The sequence below is a fragment of the Ruditapes philippinarum genome, unplaced genomic scaffold (genome assembly GCF_026571515.1).
Source record: "Ruditapes philippinarum isolate M1 unplaced genomic scaffold, ASM2657151v2 ctg4941_1_1_1_1, whole genome shotgun sequence".
NCBI classification, from domain to species: Eukaryota; Metazoa; Mollusca; class Bivalvia; order Venerida; family Veneridae; genus Ruditapes; species Ruditapes philippinarum.
The window spans coordinates 6,239-26,870 of record NW_026864099.1 but is presented as its reverse complement, the minus strand read 5'-3'; the positions used below and the strand labels follow the sequence as shown (position 1 = coordinate 26,870).

The 20,632-nt window shown below is 30.6% G+C and overlaps 1 protein-coding gene across 1 annotated transcript; it reads right to left on the bottom strand.

Moving 5' to 3' along the window:
* Window positions 1-587: 587 nt before the first annotated feature.
* Window positions 588-20,146, bottom strand: LOC132724419 (protein delta homolog 1-like). Its single transcript, XM_060709278.1, is given in 3 exon segments — window positions 588-651; window positions 8,628-8,730; window positions 20,016-20,146. Coding segments are annotated over 3 exon segments (219 nt in total). The 5' UTR covers window positions 20,068-20,146.
* Window positions 20,147-20,632: the final 486 nt, after the last annotated feature.

The following is a 20,632-nucleotide window of genomic DNA, read 5'->3' as shown; positions in this document are numbered from 1 at the left end:
TGGAGCCTACGAGCAAGAAATTCATTTCCCGTGCCGCTGTGAAAACAATTGTCAAGACAATAAAAACAAGAGCCCAGTTTGAACCGAGTGATGCTCCCCAAATAGTTTTTGACACAGGAAAGTACACCTCTTGTAGTTTCAGAGTTATGTCCCTGGACAAAGTTCAAAATGCGATAGTTCCAGAATTAGGCAAGGCAGAAATATTGCTCTTTGCAGTGGAACCATGTGTATGCTATCGTGTAATGTTGAGCAATAAATGTATGACATTTTACTTAAATTAATTTATATATTGAAATAAACTGTTAATTATACATTTTTTAAATGAAGTCGTGATTGAAAGATAGTACACACTAATTCGAGAAATGTCTGATTGCTTTTAAATATCTACGGCATCGCAGTGTTTTATTTCTTTTTAAAGCAGTCATCTTAAATCATTCAATCCATATCTCCTTTGCGAAAACAAATAAATAAAATAGAAACCCGAATAAGCATTTTGAAAGGAATATAAAATGGGTGTCTCTTAGTTCATATTTAAGAATAAACCCGTGCTTTGTATGAAACGTCTGTGCGAACAATTAATTAGATAATCAATTAAGTTTGTCACAAAGTAGGCCAGTCCATCCTGGATAACAACCCGATCAACAATGTCCACTGATAGTATCTCAATTTCCTTGTTCACCTGTACAATGCTCACTACACTTTTCCGAGCAGTTTTGACCATAGGAACCAGCATTACACTCTATTTTCAAAAATATGCTAATAAGTAAATATAGTTTTGTTGACAAGTTATAGAAAAAATATATACATGTATATTTAAGATCAGTTATTTATATTTAAAAGAACCATATCATCGGGCATCTATTTATGCCAATATTATCATATATACATGCGTTAGTCTAACTACTTTTTAATAAGTGAATGTGGAATTTAAGAATAGATACGAATGTCGGTTGCTAGATTTTTACTCGTTTTATTTTTTACTGCTTACGAGCCATTTTTAAGAAGTATCGCTCTATTAACTATGTGTGTATAAAAATAAGCATTTTTATGCGTTACTTGAAATTTTACAGGACAAAGTAGCATTTTTTTATAAATCCATGTGTATGCTATCGTCTAATGTTAAGCAATAAATGTTTGACAGTTTACTTAAAATTTATTTATATATAAATAAACTGTTGATTATATATGTTTTGAACTTAAGTCGTAATTGGCAGAACGTACACAGTAAATCGAGAAATGTCAGATAGATTGTTTTAAATATCTTCGGCATCTTTGGGTTTTATAACTTTTTTGAAAAATCACAAAAAGACATTCAAACCATATCTCCTTTGCCAAAACAATTAAATACCAACTTGTTCGATAAAAAAGAAAACGAAACGAAACTCGAATAATCATTCTTGAAGGAATATAAAGAGGGTGTGTCATAGTTCATAATTGAGAATAAAACCATGCTTTGTATGAAACGTCTTTTGCGAACAAATATTGAAACAATCGATTAATTTAACCTCTGTCTCAAAGTGGAACAGTCCAACCTGATTTACGACCTGATCGACAATGTCATTTGATAGTATCGCAATTTCCGTGTCCGCCTGCACAATGTTCACTACACTTGTTCGTGCAGTTTTTGCCATAATAACTAGCATAACACCCTATTTTCAAAAGTATGCCAATACGTAAATGTATTTTGTTGACAATTTATAAAAAAGTAAACCAGTCAAATATAACAATATACACATGTTTATAATTATAAAAACTCAACATCATCCTAATATTCATTTAAACGAATGTACGAGATGTAATTCAACTTATTCAAATATAAACACTATCATAATTATTACTATTGGTTTTTATACTCGTTAGATATGACGTTAATGATCAATGTCATACATTAAGCATAACAATAGTTGACCATTGTAACTAGCATTATCTCTCTATTTTCAAAAATATTGTAATAAGTAGATATCTTTTTGTTGACAAGTCATAACAACTTAACAAGTAAATGTGACATAACATCGTCCTATTATTCATTTTGTACGAGATATACACTTTATTTACATTTCTAGAAATAGACCAATGGCATGTGATGATGTGACAGGATGACACGAAAATTATTTGTATTCTGCACAGTCACGATCGTTTATGCATTTCTTAAGACTTATTATCAATTAATTAACTCATTTCATATAGGTACCATTTTGCATTTACATGCATTTTGCTTTTCCTTGAGTCGTGGCTAAAATGTATGTCAATACCAGTGCAAAAAACATTTCTCAAATATCAGTGATCTATTTCAAGTTACCTTATAAATTTATTAACCATCATTATATGTCTAGTGTCTTAAGCGATTTAAAGTAAGATTTAATTTTTTATTCGGTTCTTAAAAATCCTTATTAAGATCTGTAAAAGTCTAGTATCAAACAAAATTAAACAGCAGCACAATTTTAACTCTGCGTTCAATTTTTTATACTTTAAAAAATTCTAGCAGCAAATGCAAATGATATTTAAATTAAGCAATTAATGTAGTTTTCAATACACTCAGATGCACTTATAACCCGACACTTACATTTTTCTGTATATCTTGGGTTATTGTGAACAGATTTTGTTCATACAAGTTTGGAACATACAAAATTTGACATATCATATTAATTTATCTAGAATTTTACTTCCAATTCATTACCAAGAAAATAAAGAAAATAAGAAAACAAATATGCTACTGCAAAACGAAAAATCACAAAATGAATGTTAATATCGTAACACAATGAAAAGTCTCTAAATCCAACTAATTCTGTATAAAAACCAGTTCTAATAATTTTTGTGTCATCCCATGACTATAACAAAGTGTAAACACCCGTATCATGGTTATAACAAAGTGAAGGCTTGGGTAATATTTCTACAATGCGAAATAAGGGCTTCCTCGAGTTCTAGCAAGTCCTGCATTTCAAGTCACCCGATCTAAACATCACAGTTGTCGGCTGAATTGAACAGGCGTGTGGGAAAGCGGCAAAAAAAACTCATCGCAATTTTCTGGGAAACGATCTAACCCTTATTAAGAAATAGAGATCTGTGAGGCAGAGGTGTATACTTTGTTATAGCCAATTGGGAGGACATACAAAGTGTTAAAACTTGTAAAAATACAGGTGTCATGGGATTCAGAGACTGTCATTGTGTTACGATTTTTACAGTCATTTTGTGACTTTTCATTTAACAGTAGCATATTTGTTTTGCTATTTTTTCTATTTTCTTATTCGTGAATTGTAAATATAATTTCAAGTAGTAAGTATGATATGTTGAATTTTGTTAAGTCCAAATTTGAACAAAATCCGTTCACAAATAACCTATTTATACAGAAAAATTGTCAGTGTCGGGTTATAAGTGCCTCTGAGTGTAGTACCAAATACCCCTAAATTTTGTTTTTTCAACAAACATAACTAATTTAAAAAAGAAAGAGATACAACAAATGATTTCTAAATTCCTTTCAAATTTGATCATTGTTAGATGATAGATAAGAAGACCCTGGTGACCCTCAATTATTTTATAAATATCAACTGATAGTTCAGCGAGAGTTTAAGGGGGGCGGCGGCTAATTTTTGCGCGAAATTAAGTCTCACCTGTTTCAAACACCGGAAACAAGCATATTGTTGTTGTGAACAAACCGGGCAAATGGTTAAAAAATTGATTATTTACTTGTTTTATTAGATGGTTTTATTACACTTTTGCAGCGCACACTGATTTAAGTGATAACTATCATATCTATTTTAATCATGAGAAATGTTTTAAGCATAAAGTAAAAACACATTTAAGTTTCATTGGGTGAAATTACAATGTTTAGTGCCTAGATATCTTGCACGCAAAATTGCAATATTCACCTTTACAAAACTGATACGAACCATGCATTTTGGTTAATTATTGGAACCGCTCCAGAGGTCACTTGATTTATATAGACTGTTTTACGAAAATTACTGACTTATTGCGAGAAATGACGATGTACAGAATGCAGATATTTGACATGTAACATCACTCAGTGGTCCACAAAGTAACAATTATTAATCATGCGCCTTGGGTCAATGTTGCTTTAGCCCTGAAATCACTTACTTACTATACTTTTGTGTAGAAATCGCATTTCGTGGCTTATTTTGTTGAAACTACAATGCCTAGAGTCAATATATTTCACATGTAGCATCGTCTTGTTGACTAGATGAAACATGTATAAATGTATTTATCATGGTCCTTGGGTCAATGTTGGCCCCTGGGGTTAATTAGGTGATGCAGTCTTGAATGACAAACACATTTCAGTCATATTTTATGAAACTTCAATACAACTAGCTAAGAAATTTAGCATTAAGTATTACTAGTACCATATGAACGTCTATGAAAGTGTTATTTATCGTCCCCTTGGGTCAAATTGGCCCGCCTTGGGGTCTCTTAATTATAGAAAAAGTGGAATCAGTAATATATTTAAAAATGACTAATATCATGGTGATTTAACACATACTGATATTGAAAAGTGTTTATGTCACAATATCAAACGATCATAGCTATAAAAAGACTCTTTTAAATAATAAACATTTCTGTCGGCTACGTAATAATTGTTTTTCATTGTTAAATGTAGAATTGAATACAGTTATGACAAGTAGTCAAGTAGCTTTGTTATAACCTGTTCATTGACCAATTACTTTTAAAGTATTGATAAGAGTATTTAAAATGTACGTCGACAAATATAGCAGTCATTTACAGGTATACAATTACATTTTATATTTTTACCGAATCAATATAGTTGATAAAACACTAATTAATCGTTGCAATCGTATCAAAATGTTAAACGTTTTATAACGAACTATATAATAAAAACACTACAAGATATAAGAAAACTTACTATCTGTACACTTATTTCCTTTATAGCCCTGATTACACCCATGACTACAATCCCCGTTGACATGATGGCATGCACCAAGCTTGCAATTTAATGGGCAGTCCTCCTGACATTGTTCACCAAACTTTCCATATGTACATTCTGTTTATGATGTAATAGATGAAGTAACAGTTGAAGTAGTCTTGATTTTTTAAATTAAAAATAAAGTAAAACCATAGAAACATACAAATGACACTTGTTCAGAAATAACCAATATATGGATGCTGTCAAATATGTACAGATCAAAATATAAACAAAAATAACACGCAAATTACAGTTCACCTTTATATGTAATTATCTTGCGTTTTATGAAACATTTTATTAGTAACGAAGTAAAATAATAAACATATTCTAAAGCATACATAACACAACAGTTAGTTAAAAATAAAACTTTTGCAAGTGGTCAAACTTTTCTCACTACATTCTACCTCAAACGACATAGGCTGACATTCTGAAAAGGATTACCAATATGTAACATTTCTCATTGATTGTCAACTTAATGTAATATAATAAAAGGAAATAACCACAAACAGCTATCAATTAACGTGTAAATAGAAATATGGCTTTACATAAAGTATCCTTTCTATTAATTATTAAGTACCATAGGACAAAGCATCATAAAGAACAGGGGCAAGTCGTTGTTTCCTTGAGCAAGAAACTTTACACTCATTGCTCAGTACTGGTTGGTTCCAGGAACGGATTCGAAAGTGTGTTTATAAGCTAATAGCTTCCTACACAATCGAACTAAAATAAATTCTGTATAAACCAAAGAACTCGTCATATGTGGAGGAGGATAATTCTTTAATTTTAGATATGGATCATCATGTAAAATAATAACTAAATATATTTCCTTCAATATTAATGACACTATAGAAAAGCAAAACATGTTAGGAAATATTGTATATGCAGAGAGTTTTAAATTCTTGAAATTGAGATAATGGGGACCCCTACAATATTTCCTTAAAATATATATTAGGTAGCACTAACGTTCAAGGGGGGATACTTTTAGGTGTAGATTCAAACATTATGAACTGTATCATATGTGACAAATAACGAAACGAAACACTATTTATCATTCTTGATGGAGAAATAAAGAATAAAATGGGTCTGTCATACTTTTAGATTAAATAATGCTTTCTGTAATATGCCAGTGCAAAGTATCGATTAGATAATAAGTTAAGTTAACCTCTGTCACAAAGTGGGTCAGTCCATCCTGGTTTACAACCTGATCGGCAATCTCCATTGATGATTTCGCAATTCACTTGTCCACCTGCACAATGTTCGCTACAATTTTCCGCGCAGTTCTTGCCATAGGAACCACCATAACAAACTATTTTCAAAAATAGTGTAGTAAGTAAATGTTTTTGTTGACAAGTTATAAAATCTTAACAAAAAAAAAATCATGATTCAACATCATCCTATAAATCATTTAAACGAATGTAAGAGATATAATTAAACTTACTCAAATATAAACAAAATCATCATTATTATTGTTCTTATAATAACTAAAGATGTTGTTTATTAGTCAATTTACTTTTATACCTTTAGCATAAAAATAGAATATTTGCAATTAATTGAACAGGAAAAATAAGTAAAATTTATAAATTCAAGTGTATGATAAGCGGTAATATTAGGCAATAGTTGAATTACAATTTACTTTACTTTAATTCATATTTGAATATTCTGTTTTTTCTCCTTTTAAAAATGAGTAGTTATTGAGATAACGTTCACAGTAAATTGAGAAATGTCTGGTTGTTTTTTTAATATCTACGACATTGTAGTTTTCTTTTTCTTTTTTACAATTATTAAAAATTCACACCGTATCTCTGCTGCTGAAACAAATAAATACAAATCTGTTTGAAAAAAGAAAAAGAACCCCAAAGAATAATAATTGAGGGGGAAATAAAGTTGGTGTGTCATATTTCTTATTTGAAAATAAAACTATGCTTTGTATGAAACGCCTGTGCGAATAAATTATTAGATAATCAATTAAGTTCAGGTAAAGTACGAAATATATGCTTAGTTTACCAAGAGTTGTTGGTATTTCTTAAAATAATGACCAATGACGTATGATGAAGTCACAGAAACAAACATGGAAATTACACGTAAATTATTTGTATTCTGCACTGTCATGATCTATTCTTAAGACTTATTTCCGATTATTTAACTCATTTTATATGGGTACCATTTTGCATTTACATGCATTTTGCATTTTTTTTTGAGTTGTGGCTAAAATGTATAAGAAAGCATTAGCCAAATCTCAGTAAACTATTTCAAGCTACCTAACCAATTTATTATATGAATAGTGCATCACATCTTAAACGATTTAAAGAAAGATTTGATCATTTATTCGGTACTTAAAAGTTCTCGTTAAGATTTGTAAAAGTTTAGTATCAAACTAAAATTAAACAGCAGCGCAACTTTTATTCTGCGTTTATTTTTTATACATTAAATACATTGTAGCAGCAAATGCAAATGATATTTTTATAAAGCAATATGTTTTTTTAATAATATTATATACCTATAAATTTTCTCCCTAAAATACACGCAAATCTTGAAGCGTAAATACACTTCAACGGATAGAAAATTCCGTATTATGTTAGTGACAAATACGGTACCATGTATGGAAGTGCCGGACTATTTTTGACGTTGGTTCCGATCTTAGCTTTTGTATTACGTTGCATTTGGAAACGGGAACCAAAATTATAAAAAGCGTGGACGGTATCGCATGAATTACGTATTCATCCATGAATTTATTTCTTTACAACTACATTTCATTTTCTGACTGAAACGGAAAGGTATATAATAAAAGGAAAATTATGTTATAGTAGCTTTCTGAGGCTATGTATTTTTCTACTCGCAACGTTGGAAAATTGATATCTCGCTCGACCTTTGGTCTAGCGAGATATCAATTTTCCACCGCTGCTCTTAGCAAAATACATAGCCTCAAAAAGCTACTACAACATAATATTCTGTATATATTTTAATTTATAATTCTGCGAGACTTTAAGGGTGGGGGGGGCAATTTTGATGCAATATAAAATCTCATCTGTTCCAAACACCCGAAATAAGCATGTTGTTGTGGTTTGTCGAAAAAGTAAACAAACGGACAAAGGGTCTAATAATTTGATTAATACAATAATTTCAATTTTTAACGACAAAATATGAATAAATACAAACTTGCCAAATGCATTATTTCATCATACAAACATTAATTCGCGATTTTAACCTATCCACGATTCAAGGCGAAGCCACGACATTATCATAATTATTAGTGTTTTTTTTTAATTTTTTGAATATGTCGTTAAATAATCAATTTGCGATTACCTTTAGTTTAAAAAATAGAATTGTTTAAAATGCATTTCTTAGTTTTCATAAAGAATGCCTGATTTTACATATGAAAGAAATATATTCTATATATATTAGTGGCTTTGAAAAACATGGTGTGTATCATTACTCCTTTATACGTGTACTACGTCTTATATGTTATGCATGTATTTCTGAACTCTTACAATTATCTTAACTGAAGTACAAAACAATATTTTAGTTCAGTAAATATTTTATGATTTTTTATAATAAAACTCTCTCTCCATCTCTCTGCCCCCCTGCACGTAGCGACTCAACCCTTTTAGAATGTAAAAATTTAAATCGTATCAAACATAGAATATATATTAAGCTTATCAATCGTTTCAATGGCTTGGAGAAATAAAACAAATACTAACTGTTGTCGCAGAGCTTTCCATGCCATCCTGGTTTACAACCTTTAGTACATTCTCCGGATTTTTGATTGCAGACATCTTCAAAACAATTATCTCCACAGGCTAAACAAAAAAGATTAGTTTGTGCATTTGATATTGTATAACTTTCCATTATTTAATAAAAGTAAGAAAGATAAAACTTAGATGATACGGAGAGATATTAAGAGATATTTAGTTTGTATTTAACTGCATTTATGCTCACAAACAAAATATCATATGGTTATTAACGGACACACACACATGAGAAATGAAGCCATGTCAAACACATACGACACCAGAATATAATAAAATATCACAAAAACACTTTTGATGCACATTTATCATTCTTAATGGTGTATAACGTAATTCATTTTGTTTTCTTTGTAGCTGTAAATTTTAATATAACGCTTGTTTTTCAACTGAAATTAACTACTAGTAAGAAGTTCAAAAACTAAATTTGTTCTCTTCTTCAATAGATAACATTCTTTTAATTGGCGAGACAATGGTAATAACTTTATATCTTAATAAGTGTTAATACTTAATACGAGAGGCTCATCTCGAATTTTGAATCTTCAACAATACTGGAAGAACAGATTAAGTCAAACTTTAACGAGAAATTGAAAGCGTATACATAACATAAAACGTCCCACGATCAAATAAGGTTAATACAGGAGTTTTTTCTCTACTTACTACACAAAAAATCAATACTCGGTCAAATACAAAAAAGAAGATTATAAATATGATAGCAAATTGTTCGAAGGCAATACAAATTTCCAAACCAATTGATTTTGAACGATAGTTCATTGTTTATTTACGAACTGGTTAAATACTACTTCCTTACAAACAATAGCTTATTGTTTGTGTATATATAGCGTAGGAAAGTACATTTTCCAAATGATTGACTAAAGATAAGGAAATGTGCGTATTTTTTCTTAGTTCTACATTACTAAAAATAGTTCATGAAGATTTCTTATACTAAATATGGAAGAAACGTTGAAAGGAATAAGAGCACGAGTAAGTTTTATTTTCTTCTTTTAAATATCTACTCTTCAACACGGTGTATGTAAATAAATACAATAATAAAATACTCAGTGGATAAAGAAGAAGGTGGTATTTTGGAAAATACAAACAAGGCAATTACGGAGAAAAATAAAGAAAAGATCATTTTCATACAGTAAGTCAGTTCAACAGATCTTTACTTTCTGAAATAGATAAGATCTAAAGTTTGCAATTTGCATCGTAATCTACGAGTTAACAACACAGAAATGGTAAAATACAAAGAACATGATCAAGCATTTTGAAATATCAGGTGTGCGTCTATACAAGTATTGCTTATAAAAGAAGGAAAAATAGAGAAAAACGGAATCCCTAAAGAAGGCAAAAAAAGACAAAATTGAACATATTCCAGACTCGGTTACCAGTTCAAAAGAGCTTTTATAGACATACAATCTTTATCATAACAGTTATTTAAGTGCACAAATATTTGTTTTCACAAACAATGCTTTGCCTGTTACATGTACTACCTGTTTTGTTGAATAAGACACCAGTTCTTGTTGAAGATGTCTGACATAAATAAACCTTTCTTGAAATTATTCTTAAAAATTATTTTGATGCGATAAAGTTTTTTTTTTTCAAGAGCAAAATAAAAGAAGCATTTGACGAATGGAAGGACAAACAATCAAACGGTTTGACCAAGAGCAAGACTTTAAATGCATTATTTAAAGCAGAACAAAATCCAGTCGAGCGTGATATAAATATGTTCTGGAAGGAAAAAGGCAAATCAGGTAAAAACTTATTGGCTTTTTGTCGGACTTATTTAATATTTTAGTTTTTGAAAATATTAATAATACTGGCCAAACTAATTTTTTGAAACCACGTTGAATGCACGCTTATTTAAGAAAAATAATACAATACAAGAGTACAAACCATGATAACTTTAGCCGTTTCATTGATATGTAGATAATTAAAAATAAATTTATTTTGTTATGTTTTTAGTCAGGTATTATATCAGAATATATAAGACATTTTAAAAAGTTAAGAGGTTCGTTCATTTACACAATTACACACGAAAAGGGACAAAAGGGTGGAAAAGAAAAGAGTAAATAAACTGCTTTGGTAGCATTTTTCTCTGCATGTACGATTTAGAAGTCATTATATATATAAAGAAAGAAGTATTAGACATTAAGCTGTCAGTGACTAAAGGTGTATGCTACCAAAGCAGTTGGATACAAGTATTCAAAGAAGAATACATACAGTGGTTCCAATGAACAAATATTTTCTTATAGAATAAAACAGAAAAATTAAAGTGAGTGTAATCATTAAATCAAAAATAGAAGCTACGGCAGTACACTACGTGATCGCCATTTTAATAAGTAGGTTCCAAAATTAATTTCTCAAGCAAAATAAAACAACCTGAATCTTATTACAATATCAGAGAGATAACTTAATTTCAGAGTAGTAGCAATAGAAGAAGAACAAAAAACTAATTGTTTATGCGTTAGGGTTGAGAAAAAGACTATAAAATTCTAAACTTATTAATGTTGGTTGTCATTTTCATATTGAAAAGACCTTTAAAGAAAGGATTGCTAATTAAGCAGCACATCAACAATTGAAAGGATTACATATGAAAATAAATAACCAACATGTTCCTATACCAGCAAACTGAACATTACATACATACATACATACATACATACATACATACATACATACATACATACATACATACATACATACATACATACATACATACATACTACATACATACAAACATACATACATACATACATACATACATACATACATACATACATACAATTTATGTCTCATGGACTGCACATTGACTTGGAAACATAATTATTCTTAACTTGCCGCAAACAGAAAAATAATTATAAATTCCCTTCGACACATGTATATTACAAATGTATAAGAACTATGAATCAACAATTTATCTAAGCCAATATACACTTATATTTCACTGAACAGTATTGATAACATGTGTCCTTATGTATCGATAGCATATCCAGTCCCTTTTGATAATGTACCTATATAACTTTATTCACATGTACGTGCTCATAATCAGTCAATATTTTCTCTTTAAGATATTTGAGCTAATACTATTTGACACTTGTGAGAAAATTTCTGAAATCAAACAGAAATTTTCTTCACAAAATATCGTTGATACACAAACATTGTGATGAATATATACGAGGGATGATCAAAAATTAACCGGACTTTGTAAATGATTCGTTACCTGTTAAATGAATTTACATAAAAATACACGGAACATAAATCGGAATCTATTCCCTAAATGATACAAAAAATACCAACAAGAAATATAAACAAATAAAAAAGTTATGCAGTTAGTGTCATGTACATGTAAAGCAATGCGGCGCACGGTATAACTTTGAAATTGACGTTAACGACGTCACAAGCGTATTTTCCCTAACGGAGCAGTTTTTTACTCATTCACAGAGTATGCCAATAAGTGGTACAGTCATGTTGTTGATGCGGCGGATCCACCGCCTATATATATTTCTGTACAAGTGGGTAACATATTGTATTGTAAAAGAATGGATGATGATAAAGAACTCCTGTAATGACGCAAATTTCCGTTCTTTCCTTCTGTAACTTGATTGTTGGAAAAATTGCACATGCAATAAACTATATTTTGTATTACAAATAATGTAAAATAATGTTGCTGAATGATAATATATCATACATAAGAAAAGATAAAAGGATAATACAACTATGAACAAAATTGTCATTATTTTAAAATAAATAAAACGCATAGCCGATTTTGAACAGTGACTGTCTAATTGTTGACACAGTTTCTCAAAAAAACTACTGCGTAAAATAAGAAAATAATTGATACAATTGTAAACCAAGAATACAATATATGTAATTAATGCATTAACTATTATCATTTTAAAATCCTTAGAGTTGAATGCACCGTCCCGTAGCTACTTCGAACATCCTTGACAATGTCCGCAGTTAATCGACTTGTCATTTTTCAACGTCTTGGCGATTGACGTCACCAACGTCCTTGAAAATTTCTTTTTTCGTCTCTCCCTTACTTGTGTTCTATTTCTCTATTACCCGTTTTTAATTCTTTAAGCTAATGAAAAAATGTGCTGTGGCTTTCTGGAACTTTTCCCTTGATAGCCATAATCTTTTTCTTCGTTTTAAACAGTTTCTCGTCTTACTTTTGATAATTTTTTCTTATTGATCGATTTTCGAGACATTCAGACGACTAATTGTAACGGGAGTATTTCATTAACATGTGACGTTTGAATCGTGATTGCAAATATAAATATGATTTAAATGAAGTCATTTTTACTGACAACGTCAAAGATATGGTTCATGACGTTTTTGCGTATTTTGAAATCTAAATGTGCCATATTGTAAAATATACGCAGCTTAAAGCGCCTGGTGTCAAGGCGAATTTACGCACTGCGCCGGGTATGCGTTACCATGGTTTTTGAATTTGCTGTTACGGACAAGTTTTTTGCGTTATCAGATTAGATAAAGCATCAGTTAACAGGTATTGTTTTCCGGTTAAGTGTGATATATAACAATAAGTGATGTGTTGAAAATTCTTCAATTGACAGTCACAGTCCGGTTTATTTTTGATCATCCCTCGTATATAAAAAGAAAACGCTGCATGATAGAAAAAAGACGTTCGTAACGCACCTCGGTCTATGTAAAAATAAAATTTTACATGTAGCTACAAAGCATATTGAACAGAAAAAGATGGTGCTTAATAATCATTTAAAAGCTTTTAAAAAAAAATTGGCGTCTGCTTCACATAATAGTGTTAATACTCAGACACGTGATGAATATATAATTATATACATAAAAATGCTGCACGATAAAAACAAAAGTTCGTAACGCACCTCCGTCATTATTTCCTCTTTAAGACACTGTATTCCTATAAATGTTCGCGGATACAATATTTCGCGTTTTTTCACAACGTCGGCATTTTAGCGGAGACAAACTTTTGCGGATTTGTAGTAACCGCGAATTCCGCGAACATTAAGTCGCTACGACCTAAATTACAGTTTTTGGTACGACCTAAATTACAGTTTTTGAAGGCTGCCTTTTGGATGCATGACCTTGCCAGTTGGGTACTTTTTTTTTTGACAAGTCGCTCCTCAAGCGCAACGTTACTCGATATCTTTTCATCTATTGACTAGTCGAACACGAACGGTTGTTCCGTGAACACTTTCATATTTCCTTACCTTTTTCACTATGTGATTAAGTAAGATTTAATCAGACCAGTTAGCTTTTATTCTCATTCGAATCATAACTGACTTTATCTTCAAAATGTCGATACGTATTTTTACACAGTATCGGACTGTACATCATATTATAACATCATTCATTATAACAACATAACAGCTGTTATCAAAAGTAGCACTAGTGTACTTTTTACAAAGGATTATACCTACTCCAAGCAAATACAATCCAAGTCATTCAATGTACGCAAACTGTAAATGCGTTTTTCAACACCGTGACTAGCGAATAACGTCAATAAGCATGATAATTACTAATAATTGATATTTTCTTTTTTAGCGTGCAAACTAGTGTCAAAAATATACATAAATAATTCTTTACACATTTCTATAGCACCTGTGTTTATATGTTTTTTGTGTAAGTAGATTATAATAAATATTCTGCACGTTTATGTTATATTTGGTTGAAGCTAGAAATGTTCGCGGATTTGTTATAAGTGACATATTCGCGGCTATAAAGATTCGCGGAATCATGCCTACCGCGGAAAGCGCTAACTTAAAACGCGCGAAATCTTTTCTAGGAATACAGTATTTAAGCTGAAAATATTTGACACTTGTGAGAAATTTACTGAATTCGAATAGAAATTTTACATAACGTTTGTATCAATAGCATATCTAATCCCAATTGATAATGAAAACATATAAATTTATTCACGTGTACGTGGACATAATCAATTTTAAATAATAAAATTCTATATGTAGCTACAAAGTTATTTAACAACAGAAACATAGTACTTAGTAATCACTTTAAAGTTAAAAAATAATAGACTTCAACATCACAAAATATTGTTGATACTTTTACATTTTGATGAACATATAAAACGCTGCATGATAGAAAAACGTTAGTAACGCACCTCAAACACATTCACAAACTACTAATACATTTAATTTTTAATATATGAATACTCATATACAATGTGTTTACATTAAATACTTCCTCTTTTAGATATGTAAGCGATAATTTATTGAAGAGGAAGAAATATAGAGGCACATTTCATTACTATAAATTCAAAAAAGATATGTTAAACTTTCCTTCAACTGAAATGGAGCAGAAAGCTCGAGAAAGACACGACATTAGGAAGGAAATTAACAAAATCATAGTCATTGTTATATTTGTTTAAACGTTTATATGTTTCTTTTCCATTTGATCTGAATTTACGAGTTTGATGATGTATTATTGTGAGATCTGTCTGGCCATGGGAGAAATAGCCACCTATCATACTCATGGAAATGAATTTGGCGTGATGTTGAATTATATGGTTTCAGTGGATTTGTTGATCTAAATGTTGCATATAACTTTCCTTCAAATGTCCATGCTTTATCAATTCTTTGCGTGTCCTTTAATCGAAGAGACAAGTGTTTGTTAATTAATGCGGGTTAGATTATCGTTCATGTACATCCACGTGCTTTTTAATGATTTTGCGTATTTAATAATTTCTATTTTTGTTTGTCTTTGGACAAATTTGAAAATAATAGGCCTATCATTGTTTTCCTTGTATGGACCGATTCTGTGGGCTATGTCTATTTCGTCGTCATTTATAGTTAACCCTAGATTATAGCTGCACATTTTCAGAAACTGATATTTTGTTTGAACTGGCGTCTGTTTTGCGGTATCCCAATTGATACAGGATGTTATCTCCGAAATTAACGAAAGTGTTTCAAAAGAATAATGCAACAAAAACTAATCACTGTCTACAGACAATAAGAATACTCCTAAATTATAATTTTACATTATGACAAAACGAAGATTCAGACCTCAAGTTTCTTTTGATAAAAACACATTATTACACAATAAAAGATAAATGAGTACACATTTCCAAATATCAGCTCTCGATTCCCGAAACCTTAATATTATGTAAAGGCCTCTAATTCTGTCCAATTCCACTAAAAATAAAGAAAATTGGATATGAACGCGATATACTCCTGTTTAATTGATGACTCAGGTTAGCTCATTTCTTTCAAGACAACAATGATACAGCAAACACAATAAAACCATTCAAACAAAGCTCGGGGTGGACCCCTAAACCGGGCAAATCTTTAGAATTAGATACATTTATCGCAAGCACTAACTTAAAACTCTTAGAATCCAACAAGAAAAATAACACGGTTTCCAATATAACTATGGAAGAAAGAGAAGCCATCATATCCTTAAAGAATAACAATGACATCATCATAAACCTGCAGACAAAGGAGGAGCCGTGGTCATCTTAGACAAAACCGCATAAATACAGGAAGATATAAGCCAACTCCAAAACAAAGTTTGTTTCATCAAAAAATATGCAAGGATATGACCACAAAAATCACACAAGAGATAGCGTCATTTTTAAACTACCTTAAAAAACACAATTTACTCTTGCCGAATTCTGTACAATATATGTATCACAGGCATTGCAGGACACTGATTATCATGGCGGATTTTTAAAAGAAAAATATTAGGCAAGCAAAAAAATAATATCAAACCGCTCGTATGGTGGCAATATATCGACGATATATTTATTGTTTGGTCACACTGCCTAGAGGAATTGTATTACTTTCTGACCGATCTCAACGATTTCCACCCATCTATCAAATTTACGTATGAAATTAGTAATAAGGAATCGCACGTTTTAGATGTAACAGTATTTAAAGATGAAAACGGTGTAATTCAAACATCTTTATACACAAACTAACTGACAAACACATGTATTTGCATTATACATCATACCACCCTATACACCAGAAAAAAGCATCCAGTATAGTCAGGCAGTGCGGTTACGTCGTATCTGCAGTTCTGACGAAAGTTTTGATAAATGATTAAACTAAAACTAATAAAACACGCAATTAGCAAAGCTAGGTAAATGAATCGAAATAATTTATTTAGGCACAAAGAAGCACGGAATCAAGATAAACAAATCATTCCATTCATCAGCACTTACAACCTTTTCGTTCCGCCAGCGCAAAAGATTTTCAATACCTTCCTTTAAATTCTACAAGAGAACAGATCCACAAATTCATTAAAAGTGCCAAAATTCTAGCAGTTCATCGTCGAACGGAAAACATGAGAGATCTATTAATCAAGTCAGATTTAAACTGCAAGAAACTAACACAGGGAAGCTACGCATGCAAATAGAATTGATTGTAAATTTATGAAAAACTCAGTAGAAATTAAAAGCACAACAACATCCGAGATATCTAATATTCAAGGTCATTGTACATGTTAAACTCCGAGCATTGTATACTTTATAACTTGCACAAAATGTAACATTCAGTACGTTGGTCAGACGGCAACACTATCAAAGAAAGGCTCTATGGTCATATGGCGGATAATCGCGCGAAAAACAAATTTAAGCCCATTGCGCGCCATTTCGGCACAGAACATGAAGTCACGAATATCACGATTACGATTATACAAAACACGGAGCGCTATCTCAACAAAAGTTTACGAACAGAAAAACTATGGATAAAGAAGCTCAACACAAAAACACAAGACGGATTAAATTTGATTTAAAAAGTACATTATACACAAAGAAATAAGAAGTCACACAGAAAAGAATTAAAACAGCTGAATTTTATAGACGACATCCATATATGTAATACGTGCAAACTAGTAGTAAATTCAGAAAAAAACCTAAGAAGAGAAACGAAAAAACATGAACACACAACATACAAATTTAAATGTAACTGGTCTCAGAAACCTTTAGCAAGGAGAGACTAATTGAATCGCCATTGAGAAATATTCATTTTCTACGTGAGGGAACATTTCATAGGTAAGAGTTTTAAATTCCACAACTCCACCAAAAAACCGTCCCAAAAAGATGACTGTCCTCAAGAAGCCAACTATTAGAATCGTTCAAGGCAAGACCGGACTATTAGACTTAAAAATGAGGAAAACACACAAGCAACCAAAGATAGGAGACTTAAACTTTAACATTTCCAGACCAGTATTACCATTAAGCCCAACACAACAAACAGGAGAATGTCAAAAACAGACAGCATCAAACCATGAAGTAATAGCTCATCATCATGATCGATCTGCGAGGATGAATAACTAATCATTAACGTTTACACTATATATGGCAACTTCTAAACAACAATTTAACAAAGACTAATACACTTGGCACATCTTCATAACTTTCCTGACAACATTCCAAAACTGTATCTATTTTTAAAAAAGTTTATTAATTTAGTTACTATTTTAATAATTCACTTGAATTACCATCTTACAAAGTTTTTATACTTTAGATATATTTATGTCTTGTAATTTTATCCTGATGAAGAACCAGATACGTTTGAAACCGGTTGATCTATATCAAGATTTTGTACACATTTATCCGGTGTTGACATGTGGTTTATTTGTATTCTTCCTTTTCATCCAGTGTTAATACTAATGTAAAAAGCATACCGAAAACAACATAAAGACAACAGCAACAAGAACAAAGGTATCGAAGTAATATTTTCTAACTTTAAGTGATCATTGAGTTGTGATACATCTTGCCATTAAATATATTGTATTCAATGATAAAACAAACAGTACAAAAATAGTATGAAAAAGAATGTTGTAGCGTTTTAAATTGAATTACATATAATTATATTTAGAAATACATAAAAACCGAACTTTTGGCATCATTCTAGCACACTATTAAATTTAGATATAGATAACAAAAAGTAAAACAACATCAAAACAAAAGAATAAAACTGTTTTATAGTCATAATAACTACAAGGAAGACGTTCCTTACAGTTTACACATTCATAGGTAGAATAAGAAATTTCTTCATAGAATTAATAAACTCACATTACCTAAGAATATTACAACAGAAATGTTGAAGCGAAAGAATACGGTGCATGTCCTTGAAATAAAAAAAAACACAAAACGTTATTATGTTCAAACATGACTGTTACACCATCCGAAAAAAATATTTCTAGACTATTCTTTCAGAAATTGGTGCAAAATCTTGTAAAAATTGCATCAGAACAGAACATAATATAATCTTTATGAAATTATCAGTGTTGGTAAACATATCCATTAGAAAGCTGTTACATACACCAACATGATTATTCACTACAAACTCCGTCACACTTTTCATTTTTCTTGCAATGACAAATAAATTACAATTATCAGCAAACATGTGAACGCTTTTCCTAACACTGCACATTGAATCTGCTGATTAAATAGACTATTTCTCAACCAAGAAAGTTGATAAATATTTTCCTTAAGTGTATAAAGATATATATGATTCATAAATCTTTTGTTTGGATTAACAAAAAGAATACTTACAAAATGCGTATATGGAATAAATATGGTAATTAATTGCCTTAAAGTGATTAGCGCATGCACAAAATCATTGCTAAACGGATAAAACCCTTCTTAAAATAGCAAAGTATTATTTTGTTCCGCAACGTTTTATTCTGTTAATGTACATTGATCATGTTTGTGTTAAATTACAGAGACATATTATGTTACAACTATTTCGGGAATCAACCATAAAATAACAAAACCAATATAATTTTACTGTTGATAAGACTTTTTTATAAGATATACCTTTATACCCTTTAACAAAATGGGCTTATAAATCAATTGTATCTTTCTTTTCAGGTTGATTGTTATACATTGCTTTTTTAAAAAGAAAAACAATAAGTCATAGAAAATGATGCTGTACATCATATCGTCACGCAAGTGTTGTACCAGGATAATCCCAATCGACGATATTTTGCTCTACCTTTTCTTTATTTTCTCTTAATAATAGTTCCATAACAATTTTTTTTCATATCGGTTCACAATATTATGATTTGATATATCTGTTATTTGTTAGAAGGAACTTGATCAAAACCAACTGTTAAAGCTCGTTTGATTTAGGTTAATTTATGTTCTATGGTAACTTACATATCATCATGATACAAGTATTACATCAGCCGTAAGCCACACTAAGGTACTATATTTGATGTTATTATGAAGACAAAAACAATGAAGAGTTGAAATAGTCCGTTTTGTTGGATTTAAAAAAGAGTTATCTGGCGACTTTCCAGTATTTCAAACTCTAAAGAACACAAAAGGACTTTAAATTCTACATAAAAAGAAAATAACAAATAATAGTTACCGATTGTTTGTGGAATAAGAAGGAAACCTAGCAACAAACAAATATAATCCATTTTTTCTAATCAGTTCCAATAACAAAACATCGCGTCATAAATGAAGAAATGACAGCATAATTATACGACAAAATACCTTAAGGGTTTTTCTAATCGGAAAGGAGGAACTATATATATAAACAATGGACACAAGTTAAGTGAGAAATAAAAAAATACACAAATACTACTTAGAGATAATGCCTCTTCAAATACGGAAGATAAAGCAAAAATTAAATTTGACTTAAAATGTTCACATTTTAATTATTCTTATAAATTGAAACACAAGGGAGGTTTTACGCACGCGTAAAATGGCTGCAGTGGACTGATCAGTTTTGTATTGTTAAGGTTGATTCGATTTTTTTTTTTAAATGACTGTGTAATGACACGATTACTTTGCGAGTCGTAAATAAAAATAAAAGTACATAAAAGCATTCACATACATCAACTGTACACTTTAGGACCAATATAAAATTTCTTGCTTTGTCGCAAAACAGTTTTGATTTACATTTTCTCTATAGGAAAGACAATGTTTTCTTATCTCCGTATACAAATAAAAAGCTGTGAAACTGTCTGTAGCTTACCGAGA